Below are 15,751 nucleotides of genomic sequence, written 5' to 3'. Positions count from 1 at the left end.
TCCGTCTGTCCGTCCGGGTCCCCTCCCCCAGTCCCTTCCCGTCCCTCTCCGTGCCCTCCAGCGGCAGTCTCGGAGCGCCTCCTCTCCCCTCCGTCTCAAGCTTCCAAAGAGCAAGGAAGGGAAGAAGAGAGAGGGAGAGGAGAAAAAAAACCAACCCAGCAGCATCGGAAATCGATGCACTTACACCTCAGCTGGAAGCAGGGACGGGAGTCGAACCGCGGCCGCCCAGCAGCGCGAGGCGGGGAGGGGAGGGGGTGGCTCTTGGAAGGGACTTCTCCGATGTGTTGATTCCTTTTTTTCCCCTCCTCCTCCCTCCCTCCAGCGCTCACTCCGGGGCGTCGGGGACGGAGATGGAAAAAATAAATAAATAAATTCACGGCGGTGAGGGAAGTGAAGGAAAATAATCAATGCTATTTGGCTGCGGCTGAAGTGTTTTCCCGGCTTCGTGAGGGGGTTTCCATTGATTCACCCTGGGCACTCGCTCGCTCCCTGCCTCCTCCTCCTCCTCCTCGCCCTCCTCCTCCTCCTCCTCCTCGCCCTCCTCCTCCTCCTCCTCCTCGCCCTCACTCCTCCGCCTCATTCACTGGCTGGAGCCGAGGCGTCCCACACAATGGAATAATCAATACCCAGGCGCCCGGGGCGCCCCACTGAGCAGGTGCAGCGGCCCGCCCGCCGCGGAGTATGCCGGGAGTTGTAGTCCGCCCGCCCCCGCCCCGGCCCCCAGTTTCTAGAGCTTGTGTCCGCCTGCTTGGCTGGACTGTGGGCGGGACCCGAGGCCCTGGGACAGGCGGACAGCGGTCCCGGCCACCTACTTGACTGTGGGGCCAGGTCCAAGCCGGTGCCTGCAAAGAGGGCAGGCTCCTTTAAACACTTTCCTGTCTTCTCCTCCTCTTCCTTCTGCCTGCAGAAATCGCACACGTGTTTTGTAATTTTGTTTTAAATCAGCTCTAGAGCAAGTCCTGGCTTCTGCCAGCTTCCCGGAGCCACTCGAGGCCTATCTCTCTTTCTTCACTCCCTTCTTCTTGCTTTATTAGTTCCTGTCCCTTCCAATTGGGCACTAGAACCTTATCTTCCATAGCAATTAGTCTTGGTCCCTGGGAGCTTCTGTCTCCTCCACGTGGTCACAGAGTCCCCAGAGTTGGGTGGGGGGAGGGGAGGTTCTGGCTCCCCATCCTCATCTTCAGTTTATCAGCTCCTATAAGCTCTCCTATATTCTAATAACAATAGCTGCTAAAATTAATTGACTGCATAGGGACAGTTCCAAGCACTTTTACATATATTAACTTATTTAATCCTCACAACTAGTCTCATTTTACAGTTGAGGAAACCAGGGCACAAACAAGTTAATTAACTGGCCCAAGGTCACACGGCCAATAAGTGACCCCTCCAGGATTCAAATCCTGATAGTCTGACTCCAGACCTCACACTAGCTGCTATAGCCTACTTCTCTTAAAAGAAAAAAATCCTGGAGTTCACAGGAAAAAAGGAAGGAGAAAGAAACTAACATTTTGAATCTCTGTGATGTGACAGTTTGTCACTGAATTCCTCACACTTAACTGTGAGACAGTCCACATTTTACCAAAGAGAAAACAGAGGTTTAGGGAGGTGGAGTTGCTAGCCCAATGCCAAACACCAGTAAAGTGAAGATGGGACTCAACTCCAGGTCTGTCTAGCTTTGGAGTCTGGTCTTTCCTTTTCCTTAAACTGCTGCCTTGGCCCTACTGGACTGGACTTTATAACTCACAGAAGAGATTAAGTCTTCTTCCTCTGGGCAACAAAACTGATAAGCAAAGGACAGATGAAAAGCAGGCCAGTGAAAGGAATTAGGAGCTGGGGTCCCTCCCCTCTCTGCACATTGGTACCTGTCATAGGATGTGGCGGGGTACGCCTTAAAGAGATCCCAAGTTCAGGATGCCATGTCTGTAAACCAGTGTCCTCTCCACAGTACCTCCCATGGGTCACGTGTTTCCAGAAACATACTGGGGAGAGGACAGGTATTGAGAACCTAGCACTTCGCACCCATCATAGGAGCAGGCCCAGGAGTTGACAAGAGCCACTGTTCTTCAGCAAGCTACCTTACTCAAAGAATCAGACATGCAGTTGATGCCTCCAGCTAATCATAGCCCTGGGAGGGAGTAAGGAGAAGAAGCCTTCTCTATTTTGTCTCCCAAAGCAAAGGGCCATTCTCATGTCTTCCTATATTTTAAATGAACATAAGTATTTCTCCTATTCCTGACAAAGCCTGCTCAGGGGCCACTGGACAAACTCCTCAGTCTGACACTCAAAACCTTTTCCAACCTGCCCTCAAGTGTATTTCTAGATTCATTTCTTTCCTCTTACACATGGGCCAGGTGCTCTCCAGCTTCTGAGCCTTTGCTCATGCTGTTCCTGTCACCACCTTGGTCTCCAACCGTTGAAATCCCATCATGTCTTTAGTTTTCATCCAAAATATCACTTCCTCCTCTTACAGAAAGGCTCCCATCCACCCTTCTCCTGAACATTCATGGGGATGTATTAACTCCCCTTTAAAACTCCAGAGTCTAGAGTAGCTGTACTGGTCTTAGTTATCCTTTTTTTTTTTTTTTTTTTTTCCCTAGCTCATTCCCACTGGCCTGCATTCAGTGGGACACCATAATAGTTAATAAAATATTTGCTGGACAGCGTCTGAGTGAGTGGCTTGTATTCCAGGCCCATCTGCAAACGGGGTGAGGGGGTTGGAGACAGGACTGGGGCCTCAGCTCCTTTTCCATCCGACTCTCTCCAACTTTAGGTGGAGTCCCGCTGGCGTTAATCGCAGCTTTCCTGTCACCATAGCGACGGGTGGGGCAAGAAAGCAAAGTCTCCCTTTGGAACTACATCTCCCATCATGCACGCGGGCCCCAGGGTGCCGACTCAGCCGGCGGCCTGAGAGCCGGGCCGCCCCCACCCCCGAGAGCGGCAGGGGTCTGGGAAGAGAAGCAGAGCGCAGGGAGATGGCCTCTCTCTCGGCCCACCGCGGAGGTTGCGGCCTCCCATAAGCTAGCAGGCTTCTCGGGCCCCGGCCTGCCGTCGGCTTCGCCACAGCGGGCCTAATATGGCCGCTCGTGCCGGGATCTCCCGGGTGTGCAGAGAACCGGGCCGACGTCCGGGGCCAGGAACTGCTCCCGGCATTCCTCGCGGGCGTGGCGTGGGCTCCCTTCCCCCTTCTCCAGGTCCCGCGAGAGGGAGATCCTGGGGCTTTGAGGTGAGACCCGAGGCTCCGCTGGCCGTTGCTGTGGGGGGATCGGGCGGGGTCGCCACCGGCAGTGAGCCGCCGTCCTCCCGGGGTAGCATGGTGTCTAGCGGGCGCGTTGAAAGGACACCCGCTACCCGCTACACCTGCTTTCTAGAGAGCCCTTTGGATTGAGGGCATTTTCAGCAGTGGAAGGGGTTTAACTGGAGACTTATCCCTATTGCTGAACCTTAGAACATCAGAGACAAGAAGGGGCCATCCATCACAGGCAGGGAGGAAGGGCCCCCAACAGAGAGCCCTGTGACAGTGTGTGCGCTTCCTAACTTCTTCCGGGGGTAGGGGTCTTTGGGAGCTCAGCCAATGTTTGTTGATTGACTGATTGCAGGTAGCATGGCCCAGGGCCTGATTGAAGTGGAGCGAAAGTTCGTTCCCAGCCCTGGCACAGAGGAGCGGCTGCAGGAATTGGGGGGTACCCTGGAGCGCCGAGTCACTTTCCGAGACAGCTACTATGACACCCCTGAGCTGAGCCTCATGCGGGCTGACTACTGGCTCCGACAGCGAGAGGGCAGTGGTTGGGAGCTCAAATGTCCCGGAGCAGCAAGTGTCTCAGGACCCCACACTAAGTACATGGAACTCACAGCTGAGCCTGCAGTTGTGGCCCAGCTCTGTGAGGTGCTGAGGGCTGAAGTCCCGGGGGCTGGAGGCGTGGCTGCTGTGCTGGGCCCGCTGGGGCTGCAGGAAGTAGCTAGTTTTGTGACTAAGCGTAGTGCCTGGAAACTGGTGCCGCGCGGAGCTGATGAAGAGGAGCGGCCGCTCAGGGTGGACCTGGATACAGCTGACTTTGGCTACGCTGTGGGTGAGGTAGAGGCCCTGGTGCAAGAGGAGGCCGAAGTCCCAGCTGCCCTGGAGAAGATCCACAGCCTCAGCAGCATGCTTGGTGAGGGAGACAGGCCCTTCTGTGCTTCCCTTGCTCCTCTTCTGGGTGTACCCGCTGGGCCAGTTAGTGGGGAGGGTCTCGAGGCTATTTCTGGGGAATTACTTTAGCAATTTTCTAGAGGACCCGGTTTGCTTAGGGCTCTATCAAATCCGGTTTCCTCTTTTGCAGTAGTTGTTTAACCTGGATTGAATCCTTCCATGTGTCTCTAATCCATCCCAGTCGTTGTAGTTCTCATACCTCTAGTCACTGCAAGTGTCCTTCAGTTCTCTTTGTCAGTTGTCCTCTTCCATCTTTCCATCCATCCTTCCTTCCCCCAACTCCTGTCCTCTCACTTTTACAACTAAATCCTCATTTAATTTGTCCTGTTGGCTTGAGTAAAAGGCGAGAACGTTGTGTCTATGTGACAGCGGGGCAAACGTTAGCAGATTAGTTTTTCCATTCCCAGGCTTAGCTCCCTTGTACACAGTTCATCCACAGGAGTATAGTGTCGTGCATGCCGTCGGGCCTTACAGCCCTAGAATGCTGCTCTTGCCTCCCCAGCAAACCCACAGCGAGTTCCCTGCTATCTGCCCGGCATGCTGCCAGGCACTGACATTTCAGACACTGGCTTATTGTGACTCCACAGCACACAGGCTAGAATTCCCCGTGAATCCCAGCCCACGGCTGTAGCTGCGTCTCTTCTTCCTACGTCCCTTAGTTTCTCTCTCTGTGTGCATCTCTGCATGTGCTTCATTACCAAGCTAATGAGCTTTGGCCTGGCTGGATAGGCTTTAATCTTGATTGGGGGGCAGACGCAGTAATTGAAAGGAGTCGCTATTGAGGCACCCTCTGTCTTCATGGTGCCCGAGTGCCTTTCACCACTTCTCGCTGGAGGAGAGGCTCATGCTTGGCTTCCCAGGCCCACTCCTGCCTCAAGTGGCCCTCTTAGGCCCCGCTTCCCTAGGCTAATCAGGGAGTGGGCTGGCGAGTTAGAGAAGCTGGTTGGACGGTGTTCGGAATCCCAGTGCTGCCTTGGAAACAACTTTGGGGTCCAGCTGCGTGGGCAGGGAGAGTCAAAGCATTTTCGGCTCTGTCTGGTTCTCTGCTCATTCTCCTTTTGCCTGTAGGTGTGCTGGCGCAGGAGACGGCACCTGCCAAGCTGATTGTGTACCTACAGCGCTTCCGGCCTCAGGACTATCAGCGCCTGCTAGAAGTGTACAGCTCCACAGAGAAGCCTTAGGGGACTGGAAGATCCAGACGTGACACTGGGCTAGGGTGTCACTTGCCCGATGGGGAAGAAAGCTCGGGGTCGAATGAGGTTCATTCCTGGGCTCACTGTGCCTCTTCCTCTCTGGCTCCCCTTCCCACGGTGACTCCTCTCTCTCCAGCTCCGCCTGTTCCTTCCCCCTACCCTCAGCTATCCTTCCTGGAGCCCTCCCTGGCTGCCCCCTCTCCCTCATCCGTCAGATGCAATCTGTGGGCCGCCCCTCTCCCCTGGCCGCTAAGCAGCCTCCATTGATTTCCGCTCGTGTTTATAGGATTTCCACTTAGCCGTGATCAGTAGTTAAGCACAGGAAAATCCCTTGCCACCCTCCCTCCCTTGGTCGATGCCATTGATTCTGCCAGCGGCTCCTAAACCGCCTTACAGCTGAGTTAGAGATGAGGGGAGGCAGCAGGGATTTCCCTGCCCTGGGGTATGGGGAATAGCAGAAGGCTGGGGAAATGGGTGGGAGTCCCTGTTAGAAATCTAGAAATTCTGGTTTGATGTTGCCCCTGTGCCCTGCTCTGGCCCAGAGGGTAGAGTGCCTCCTGTGGAAGTTTAGGGGCACATTTGCCCCCCAACCTGGAAAGGGGTAAAAAGAGAACCTTTGTTGAAACCAGTTCCAAAGGCTTAGGGCAAGATACCTACTTCCTGTGTAAGAAGGCTCTTCCCTGGCTGTGCTTCACATACGTTTTCTACCTCAAATATGGCTTCCCCCCTCAGGCTTTATTGGGCTTTCACTATTTGTAGGGTTGGGGGCAGCCCCCCCACCCCAGTGGCAAGTACAGACCAGAGTGCCACCTGCTGGCTGTCCTCAGATAGCGGCTCCCCTGGGCTTGGGGACACAGGAGGGTTTCAGGCTGTGAGTGGAGGCCGAGTTACTGCCATGTCTCCACAGGCAAGTTGTTCACCTCAAAGATTTCCTGCACCGACTGGCCAAAGTGGTTGTAGCTGAGGCGCAGCTTCAGCCGCAAGGGGGCCTAGGAATAGGAGAGCAGAGACCAGGGTAAGCGCCAGTGACTCCCCCTTCACTGGGTCTTAGCCTCGAGGGGCTCCTGGACCTCACCTTCTTAGGATTGAGGATTCTGAGGAGCTGGGTCATCGGAAGGCCACCCTGAGCTGGAACTGTGTCCCCACTGGGAGCCTGTAGCTGCAGCTGGAAACTCTGAACACAGGAGGTTGGATGGAGCACACCGCAGGGAGCTGGCTGGGCTCAGGTAACCCCTCCACACCCAACAGTTTTAAACCCTCTTCCCATAACTCCCCAAGTGCCTGTCTCTGGCAAGTCACTCCCTTCTCATCTCATCCTCTCCCCCACCCACCTCCTCTACTTAGTGGCCTTTTCTCCTAGAGTACCGAGGCCACCTCTGAATCCCAGTCTTCTACAAACCTTGGGCACAGCCGCCTGGCAGATGAAGTGGGTGACATCACCCCCTGAGGTGTTGGTGGCAGTGACAGTGATCAACAGCAAAGTAGGGGTTCCAGGGGGTCGAACAAAAGAAAGATCCAGCTGTAGTCCTTCGCGCTCAAACACTTTGAGATTTGGGATGGGAGCTACAGCAGGGAGAAAGAAGTGGCTCAGCGTATGGGCTGAAGATAACGGTTCACTCATTCAATAAAAATTAAACGAGCACGCATTGGGTGCAGGGCCCTGCTCGAGATGCTAGTGACAGAGTGGAGAAGATGCGGCCTCTGATGGAGCTAACAGCCTAGTCGGGGGGAGAGAAACAATAAACAAGAAAGACAATCACAGACTGTAACTGGTGCTCTGAAGGAAACAAACTATGCCAGGATAACGGGGGGACTAACTGAAATAGGAGAGGTAGGGGAAGGCATCTGACAGTTTAGCTGAGGCCTGAAGGTTGAGAATGAGCCAGTCATTTTGATGTGCTGGGGAAAGGGCAGTCCATGTGAAAAGAATAGGAACGCCAAGGGCTTGAGGTGAGAGGGCCTGAGGAGCTGAGGGGGCCAGTGGAGCGGGTAGTGGGAAAGATGTGAGGTGGGCAGGGAGGAAGCAGGGCCCGCAGGCCAGGGTAAGAAGTCTGGAACAAAGGGAAGATACTGGAGGGTGTCCAGGAGGAGACTGGCATGATGTAATGAAGCCTTTTACTAAGATGGGGATGTGATGGGGGTACACAGCAGGGAAGAGGGTATGAACCTGTCCTTGGCTTAGAAGGGGAAGCAGCCTATTTCCACCGCCCCTTCTTTAAGACATCTCCCCTTTGCTGAGGCTTACCGGGGGGTGGGGGAGCACAGGGAAGGTTGAGGAGGTTTATCAAAGCGCCTCCTGGGGTGGGATCCAGAGGGGGAGGGTGCTGGGCGTCCCCAGAAGGGCCATCCAGGAGATCTAACAGATCCAAGAGCTTTGAGGCCTGGGGGAGAGGGCAGAAGTGTCAGGGCTGGGTATGGAAGCTGGACCATGCTCTTCCCCCTGGGACTCCCGGCCTCCTCACCTCGGGTTCTGTGGGGACAGGGGCTGCTTCCGAAAGCTGGGCTGTTTCTTTGCTTTCCTTTGCTTCCTCATCAACCTGAGAGCTACCTCGCTCCACAAGAGGTATCTTTTCCAGGATGGCAGCCCTGGGAGGATGGAATGCAGGTGTATCCCTCTGGGTAGACCCTGGGCTTTGCGCAAGAGGCACGTGGGAGGAGGGGTAAGAACATGGGGAGTCCTGGGCACATGGTGGGTCAGAAGTGCCCCTCTGATTTCCTAAGGCGGCACAGTCTTGCTGGCCTTCAGATGAACAAGGATGGTGGGAAGCCCACTTAGCTTCAGTGAACTGTGAGTAGGAGGCTCTGACTGGATGAGGAAGGACACAGGTGAGGATGAGACCCCTGCACCCAGAAAGGGACAGTGGGGAGTGGGCCAGGGGTTGGGTCCCACACTGCGGCAGAGTGGCGCGCACACCTCATGTGGTCATACTTCCGGAAGAGGGTGTTATACTCCACCGCCCGCTGCTGCAACTCCACGTCCAGGCAGCTGCTGTAGATGGACACAACCTGGCAGATGCGGCTGGGCCGCAGGGTGGTGCGTGAGTGGGAAGGCTCGTCTGCCATGCCCTTCACCTTCAGGATGCGGCAAGAAAGGAAGAGGCCCCACAGACCACGGAGATACCCATGATTCTTGGCTCAAAAGGAAGAAGCTGGGCTTCCCTGGTGGCGCAGGGGTTGAGAGTACGCCTGCCAATGCAGGGGACGCAGGTTCGTGTCCCGGTCCGGGAGGATCCCGCATGCCGCGGAGCAGCTGGGCCCGTGGGCCATGGCCGCTGGGCCTGCGTGTCCGGAGCCTGTGCTCCGCAGTGGGAAAGGCCACAACAGTGAAAGGCCCGCATATCGCAAAAAGAAAAAAAAAAAGGAAGAAGCTAAGGACGGAGGAGTGGGGATCGGGGTGTGGGCCTGGACAGAAACTCAGAAACTGGGGGGCACAGTGAAGGGACATCTCTCAATGGAGGCACCAAGAAGAGGCTCTGTGGGAGGGGTTGGGACCCACTCTTACTTGTTGTCCCCACGGAGCCGGGTGCTGAGCTTCACGAGGGCTGTGAGGGCATATCCTCGGGTGGCCGGCAGGGACATATGGGACTGCAGCACCCTTTCCAGCAGTGCCAACACCTCCTCTTCCTCCACCTTCCAGGGGGACACAGGGAGTGACCCTGGGGCCAGCCCTGCCTCCCCTGGTATGTCCCTCCTCAGTGTATCCTCAATGCAGGACCTACCTGCAGGGGCTCAGTTTCCTCACAGCTCCCTTCCAGCAGGAGGTCCCCATATTCCCCGATGCACCAGGTTGCCACCTGCACCAGCGGTTGCTGCATGGGATGAGAAACATGATGGGCCTGTGTCTATGTCCCCTCCTCACTTCCAGACCCCATGACATCCTTTAGGCAGTGCAGAGATGGTGGAGTTTGGAGGGGTGGGGAAAGGGAGGGGCCTCAGCACAGGGAGCAGTTATGAGCAGTTTTGTTAATTCGCTCCCAGCTCTGTCCTGGCTCCTGGGCTTCCTCTGCCCTCTGGTGGCCAAGTTTCAGAACTACATGGCCTAGGATGGACCTACAGATTATCGTACTAAATTAAGCCAGACATAGAAAGACAAACATTGTATGATATCACTTGTATGTGGAATCTAAAAAGTAATAAAAATGAATCTATATACAAAACAGAAACAGACTCACAGACATAGAAAACAAACTTATGGTTACCAAAGGGGAAGGGTGAGTGGGAAGGATAAATAAGGAGTATGGGATTAACAGATACAAACTACTATATGTAAAATAAATAAGCAAGGATTTACTGTATAGCACAGGGAACTATATTCAATATCTTGTAATAACCTATAATGGAAAGTAATCTTAAAATATGTATGTATAACTGAATCACTTTGTTGTACACCTAAAACTAACACAATATTGTAAATCAACTGTATTTCAATTTAAAAAAGTATCCTAGAATAAAATTCAGAAAGTAATGCAAAAACAAAAACCTACATGGCCTAACCACAAGGGGTGCAGCAAGGATGGGGAGAAGTGAGGGGGGTCCTCCCTTGAGAAAGGGGCGGGTAGTTTCTGCCTAGCCTACTAAAGTAATATGGAAAGGGGGCTATACTCGTTGGCATCTGTGATTTCAGTCAGCATTCAAGGTAATAATAAAACCGGGGACTTCCCTGGTGGCGCACCGGTTAAGAATCTGCATGCCAATGCAGGGGACATGGGTTCGAGCCCTGGCCCGGGAAGATCCCACATGCCGCGGAGCAACTGAGCCAGTGCGCCACAACTACTGAGCCTGCGCTCTAGAGCCCATGAACCACAACTACTGAGCCCGCATGCCACAACTACAGAAGCCTGTGTGCCCTAGAGCCCTGCTCCACAACAAGAGAAGCCACTGCAATGAGAAGCCGCACACCGCAACGAAGAGTAGCCCCCGCTTGCTGCAACTAGAGAGAAAGCCCACGCGCAGCAACAAAGACCCAACGCAGCCAAAAAAATACCTATGGGGGACTTCCCTGGCAGTCCAGTGGTTAAGATGCCATGCTTCCAATGCAGGGGGCACGGGTTCGATCCCTGGTTGGGAACTAAGATCCCACATTAAAAAAAAAAAACAAAACCTAATACATGCAGAAAGAGCTTTTATCTATCTCATTTGATCAAGGCAGCTCCGGGAGATAGGCAGGGTAGAATGCTGAGTGGACCTAGCATGAAGGTAAATGAGTCATCTGTGGTTGCACAGACAGTAGGTGTCAGAGCCAGGACAGAAGTCCAGGTGTTCTAACTACAAACAGGGCTCTGTCTTTGTCTCCTCTAAGTAGAGAGCTGTGACCCTGAGGGAAAAACAGTTGGGAATCAGATATATGGAGCAGGTGGCCCAGGAAGGGCTGGGCAGCCCCAGGCCTGGTGGTGGGAGCAGTACCTGGGAGATGTCCTCAGCCAGGGCGCTGTAGAGACAGCGCACAGAGTAGGCATGGAGCTCCTGGGCGCCCCCAATCAGCTGGGTCAGGTTGGCCACTGCGTCATCGCGCACATGGGTGCCTGCCTGGAGGGGTGAACGTGGCCGAGTCAGTGTGGTGAACCCTGCATGCTCCCGCCCAGCTCTCAGTCCAGCCCCTGCCTCACCGTCCTCAGCACACGTAGGGTGGTGTCTATGTGCCACCGCTTGGTTGGGGCAAACCTAGGGGACATATGGCTCTTCAGTCCTGGTGCTGACGGTCCCTGGATTCCACCCTCTCTGCCTCCTGGGCACCCATCCCCTCACCTCTCTGCTGCCAGCAGGATGCCTGAGGCACAGTCGGCCTGTAGATCAGGGGGGCAGGACTCCAGAAAACCCTGCAGCTCCTGTGTCATGGCTTGCACGTTGGAGCTATTCACCAGAGCCAGGCTCAGTTCCAAGGCCCGCCTGGCAGGAGAGATGTATGTTTATACAAGGTAACCCAGGTCACCCTGACATGCCTCAGGCCCCCGCTTCCCCAGGCACCTGTCTCCTTAGTCCCCTTTCTCCAGCTGCTCTGAGCTGGCTTGGGTCTTGGCCACCAGGTGCTGGGCCCTCTGCCCTGCCCTCTCGTTCCTCTGTCCTGCTCACCGGCTGAGGGACACATCAGGTTCCCGTAGACATTCCACCACGGTGGGGCGGTGCCGCTGCACAGCACTGTGATCAGACTGCACCAGCCTCAGCAAGGACGTCAGGGCTACGTACCTGGCCAGAGCAGGAGAGGCCCTGTCATGCCATGGCCGTCAGCCCTCCCCCACCCCATCCTGCCCTGGGTATAGGAATAAGAGGCTGGTGAATCCGGAGACTCTGGAAGAAGGAGGGCAGAGGACCCAGGGCTCAGTGACACAGCCCAGCCAGACACCTGGGCCTATTACCTAATGTTCCTGTCACTGTTGAGCAGGAAGCGGCCAAGAATGTTGACAGCTAGAACCTACAGAGGCAGAGGTTGGGGACAGTCAGGGAAGGAGCAACCTGCTCATTCAGGAGTGGGGACTGCGTGGCACAGGATGACCAGGGTGGGGAGGAGAAACCAGTGAACAGGACCTTTCTGCCTGGCTGGGGCGGGTGGGAGGGGCCCCACGGGGGAGGGGCACACGGAAGGGTACCCGCAGGCCTGCTGCAGAGCGAATGTCCATGATGGTGAGCACTGTCTCAAACAGGACCGCGTTGCCCGCATTTCGGCTGGTGTCTGTGTTCGTGGCTACCTGTGTGGATGCGAGAGAAGATGCATTCTAAGGGGCTCCGTCCTCTCCTCAGGTCTCTGAAAGGTCTCCATCATATCACCCCTCAAACAGCTAACAAGGTTCCCTGAGCTCCCGCTATGTGCCAGGGGCTACTGCACTGAGACAGACTGTGTCCCTGTCCTCAGGGAGATCCCGGTCCAGAGGGAAATGGAGACGTTATCACATGGCCACCGCACGGTGAGTGGTCATGTGAGGGATGCGCAGGGCCAGTGGGATCACAGAGCAACACACTTAACTGGCAACCCCACCCCACCTGGGCCAGCAAGTCATTCATGGTCTCACTGCTCTCCTCGTGGTTCCGGCCCAGAATCCGAAGCAGACGAAGTATCTGGACCTGAAATTGGGTTAAAGGTTGGGGGGGTGGTTCTTAGGGGAAGGAGTCGTGGGGCTGAGGAGAAAAGTCCAGCACTGAGGAGAGCGTTGTGGTTCCCGAGAACCTCCCTGGCCCTCCCCCCACCTCCACTGGTTCCTTGGGCCCTGGGAGGGGTTCAGAGGTGTGTGAGGCCAGGGGATTTGAGGACAGGCTTTTTAAACATATTGTTACCAAACTGGATTTTCTGGCCTTCAGGCATCCCCCTCCCCACAATGGTCCTGGGAGAACCTGGTGCCTGCCACCCTCCCGCCCAAGACACTGACTGAGCCCAAGTGTTCTCTGGGAAGCGACCACTAGCCATGGGCTTACTAAGCTCTTTGTTCTAGGGATATAGCAGGGAAGGGTCAGCCCACCTGCAGGAAGGGGTCGCTGACTCCAGATATGCTGTGTTCTGTGGAGTATCCAGTCGTCACCAGAGTCCGGAGGATGTGCACCAGCTGGGGCACCATCTGGAGAGAGGGCAGTGCCTGGTCTGAGCATTCTTCCTAATCCTCTCAATCTTCAGCCCCATTCCAACCCTACTGCCCTTTTCTTCCTGGCCCGGGGCCCGCCCCTTCGCCAGCCCACCTTTCGAAAGTGCTTGAGGGCCGCAGGGCTTCGTTCGCAGAGCTCCGTGATCAGCTTGATGGTGCCCAGCAGGATGCCTGGGTCAGGGTGGGGGAAGTGAGTGGTGGGCCGGAGTACAGGGGAGTCTACTCCGTGCGTGTGTTTGTGTGCACGTGCCACCCTTCTCCTAGGAGCTGCTGTTCCCATCCCACGTCTCCCTTCTGTCCACAGACAGAGCTGAGGCAGGGGACGAGGAGCCCCATGGCCTTACCGTGGTGGTGTTCATGAAGCAGTTGGGCACAGGGTGGGAGGAAGATGTTGGAGAGCTCAGGGGCCTTCCGGATCATGTGCACTGCAGTCAGAACAGCCTGCAGAGGTCAGGGGTCTCAGAAGGGGCAGGGGTCTGCTGGGATGGACTGCCCTCCACACCTCTGCCACGTGGCAGACAGGGGACAGTTTCTGGAGGCGCAAGTGCCTAGAACCTGCCATCTCACCTTCTTGCGCACATAGGCGCTAGGCTGCAGGAGCAGTTTCTCCACCTCAGTGGCCAAGTCCCGGCACATCTCAGCAGAGCCCGTGGCACTCAGAGTGCACAGGGCCAGGCCTTGTACAGCCTGAATCCCTTGGCTCAGGTCACTGCACAGTTTTGGGAGGATGGTCAGTCAAGCCTCTGAAACACCCAGCCCTTCCCAGTACCTACAGCAGGCAAGCCCCTGGGATTTCCCAGTTCCCCACTCTCCCATCTCCCTGATTCCAAGCGCTTCCCAGAACTCTCTCACTTCTTGATGCTGTTGGTAATGAGCAGGTGGGCATCCTGCCTCTCATCCAGTAGGAGCATGGCCCCCAGGTAGCCCACCCTCTTGTCTGTGAACCTGGGGGAGGCGATCAGTTTCAGGCACTCCATCTACAGGGAAGGGGGCAGACCAGGAAGGGGCAGGGGTGAAACCAGAGGTACTAACGTCCCTTTTCCATCTTCCTCCTTTACACCAGATTAATCTGTGAGGGCAGCATATCCCATGACCCTCCCGTCAACAAGAAGAGAGGTCTAGGAGATTCAGTTAGTGGGTAGTTTCAAGGAAACAGGAGGATGGGAAGAGAGGAGGAAGTGCCCTGAATGGCGCTGGCCAGAGAATGAAGGGTTCAGCCCAGCTGATGACCAGTTGGGGTTATACTGCGGAAGGAGGTCTGCGGTGCATACTGTGAGGGCTCAGAAGCTTTGTAGAATAAAGAAATCGGGACACAAATAAGTGAGGGGGTCCGAGACGGTGCTCCACTAGCTTCTCTCATCAAACTTAGAAGGGAGGCGTCCCTGCCCGGTACCTGTCCAAAGTGGGCGGGGTAGCCTAACAGGTGGACGTAGAGCAGTTTGGCCAGCTGGCGGTGCCTGTGCAGAGGGTCCCCATCGCGGAAGGAGGCCCGGATGTGGGCGCACTCCTTTTGGATCACCTCCCGCTCCTGGGCCTGGGTCTTGGCCTCACGAATCTCCTGGATTAGATCCTGAAGCTTCAGCAAGGACGAGGACGCCACCATCCTGGGGGGCAAAGCCCGGGAGCGGAGAGGGCTTTAACCCTCCGGCTGGAAGCGTCTGGCCTTTCTGCACAGGCTTGCCCTGTACCAAGTTCCTGAGGGCTTGGGTCCCACCGCTACCCTAAAACTGAGCCCTTTCCCCACGCGGGTCCCCAAATTCCGCCCCCTCCTCACCGCGGGAGGAGACCTCCACTACGCATGCGTCCCCGCCCCACTCCACGCCCGTTGCTACCGAGCATGCGCTGGAACCCCGCCTATTTCCCCCCCGCCCCCCCCCCGCCCCACCTCTTTTCCCTCAGTGTACACCTGGTTTCCCATCTCTAGGTTAGCCATTCCCTTCCTTCTAGAGCCCAGCGCTGTTTCTTCCTCCGGAACCGCCGTTCACTTCTCAGGCGGCCTCAGCTTCCCCACACCAGGACGCCAGCCCTAACGCCAGCCTCACCTGGCTTCAGTCTCAACTCCGCTCCTCTCCCCACAGCGCTTCCTGGTACTAGTCCCGTCGAGCGTTGGGACTTGGTCTGGTCCTTCCCTCTCCCCGCCCCCATCACGGGACCCCGCCCCTCCTGAGCCGACCAGCAGAGCAGTCTTGAATCCTCTAGCTCAGGCCTTCCTGGTTTGGAGTTGAGGGGAAAGAACTCTTAACTATTTAGGGCCGGCGAGAGTGTAATAACAGGCCTGGGGGTCCCCAAGAGGGCTCCTTTACCCGGAGAGCCTCTGAGAGCTTGGTTTGAAGCCATCACACCCAAAGGAGAGGACAATTTCCCCCCCCTTTTTTTGAAATTTTTTATTAATATATTTTTTTTTGTTAAATTTCTTTGTATATTTTTTTTCCTGCAAGACTTGGTGTTGGTGGCACTGTTGTAGTTTAACTTCAATCCCAAATTCCATGAAATACAAATTAGAAGTAAAGGTTGAGAGGGGAGGAAGAGGGAGGCAGGCCAAGGAGTGAACAGAGTTTGACTAGAAAAAAAGAAGAGTTTGTGTGTGGTGGGCATTCCCAGGCAAGGCCATTCCTTGAGGGAGGGGGTTGGCAGGCAGCTTGCCTCTGCCTCATGCAGGGGAGGGAGGAAAGATCCTCTGGGGACCCTACAGTACCCTCTTCCTAGGGCTTCCTGCCCCCAGGGGAAAAGCTAGTACCAGGGATCAGCCACAACCTCAAACAGGGCTCTCCACCCACCTCTCGCCCGGGTTTGACTCTCACCTC

General features: G+C 55.7%; 2 protein-coding genes across 2 annotated transcripts; one reads left to right on the top strand and one right to left on the bottom strand.

The window, feature by feature from the left end:
• The first annotated feature begins 2,927 nt into the window (after positions 1-2,927).
• On the top strand, positions 2,928-5,975 carry THTPA (thiamine triphosphatase). Its single transcript, XM_082841481.1, has 3 exons — positions 2,928-3,223; positions 3,597-4,148; positions 5,255-5,975. Exons 2-3 carry the CDS (start codon positions 3,602-3,604, stop codon positions 5,365-5,367), a joined length of 660 nt encoding a protein of 219 aa, XP_082697607.1. The 5' UTR covers positions 2,928-3,223; positions 3,597-3,601; the 3' UTR covers positions 5,368-5,975.
• Positions 5,976-6,131: 156 nt separating this feature from the next.
• AP1G2 (adaptor related protein complex 1 subunit gamma 2) lies at positions 6,132-15,015 on the bottom strand. The gene is made up of 22 exons (XM_082841493.1): positions 14,990-15,015; positions 14,341-14,551; positions 13,800-13,924; positions 13,515-13,656; positions 13,292-13,388; positions 13,042-13,118; positions 12,828-12,923; positions 12,355-12,435; positions 11,964-12,062; positions 11,733-11,788; positions 11,449-11,562; positions 11,125-11,265; positions 10,986-11,040; positions 10,783-10,905; positions 9,099-9,188; positions 8,882-9,009; positions 8,294-8,398; positions 7,842-7,965; positions 7,625-7,760; positions 6,779-6,942; positions 6,455-6,553; positions 6,132-6,368 (listed from the first exon to the last, which is right to left on the bottom strand). The coding sequence occupies exons 2-22, from the start codon at positions 14,548-14,550 to the stop codon at positions 6,267-6,269; spliced, it is 2,364 nt and encodes a 787-aa protein (XP_082697619.1). The 5' UTR covers position 14,551; positions 14,990-15,015; the 3' UTR covers positions 6,132-6,266.
• Positions 15,016-15,751: the final 736 nt, after the last annotated feature.

This window comes from Leucopleurus acutus (genome assembly GCF_964270905.1).
Source record: "Leucopleurus acutus genome assembly, chromosome: 1".
NCBI lineage: Eukaryota > Metazoa > Chordata > Mammalia > Artiodactyla > Delphinidae > Leucopleurus > Leucopleurus acutus.
The sequence above is the reverse complement of the archived record's forward strand: the minus strand, read 5'-3'. Positions and strand labels throughout refer to the sequence as shown.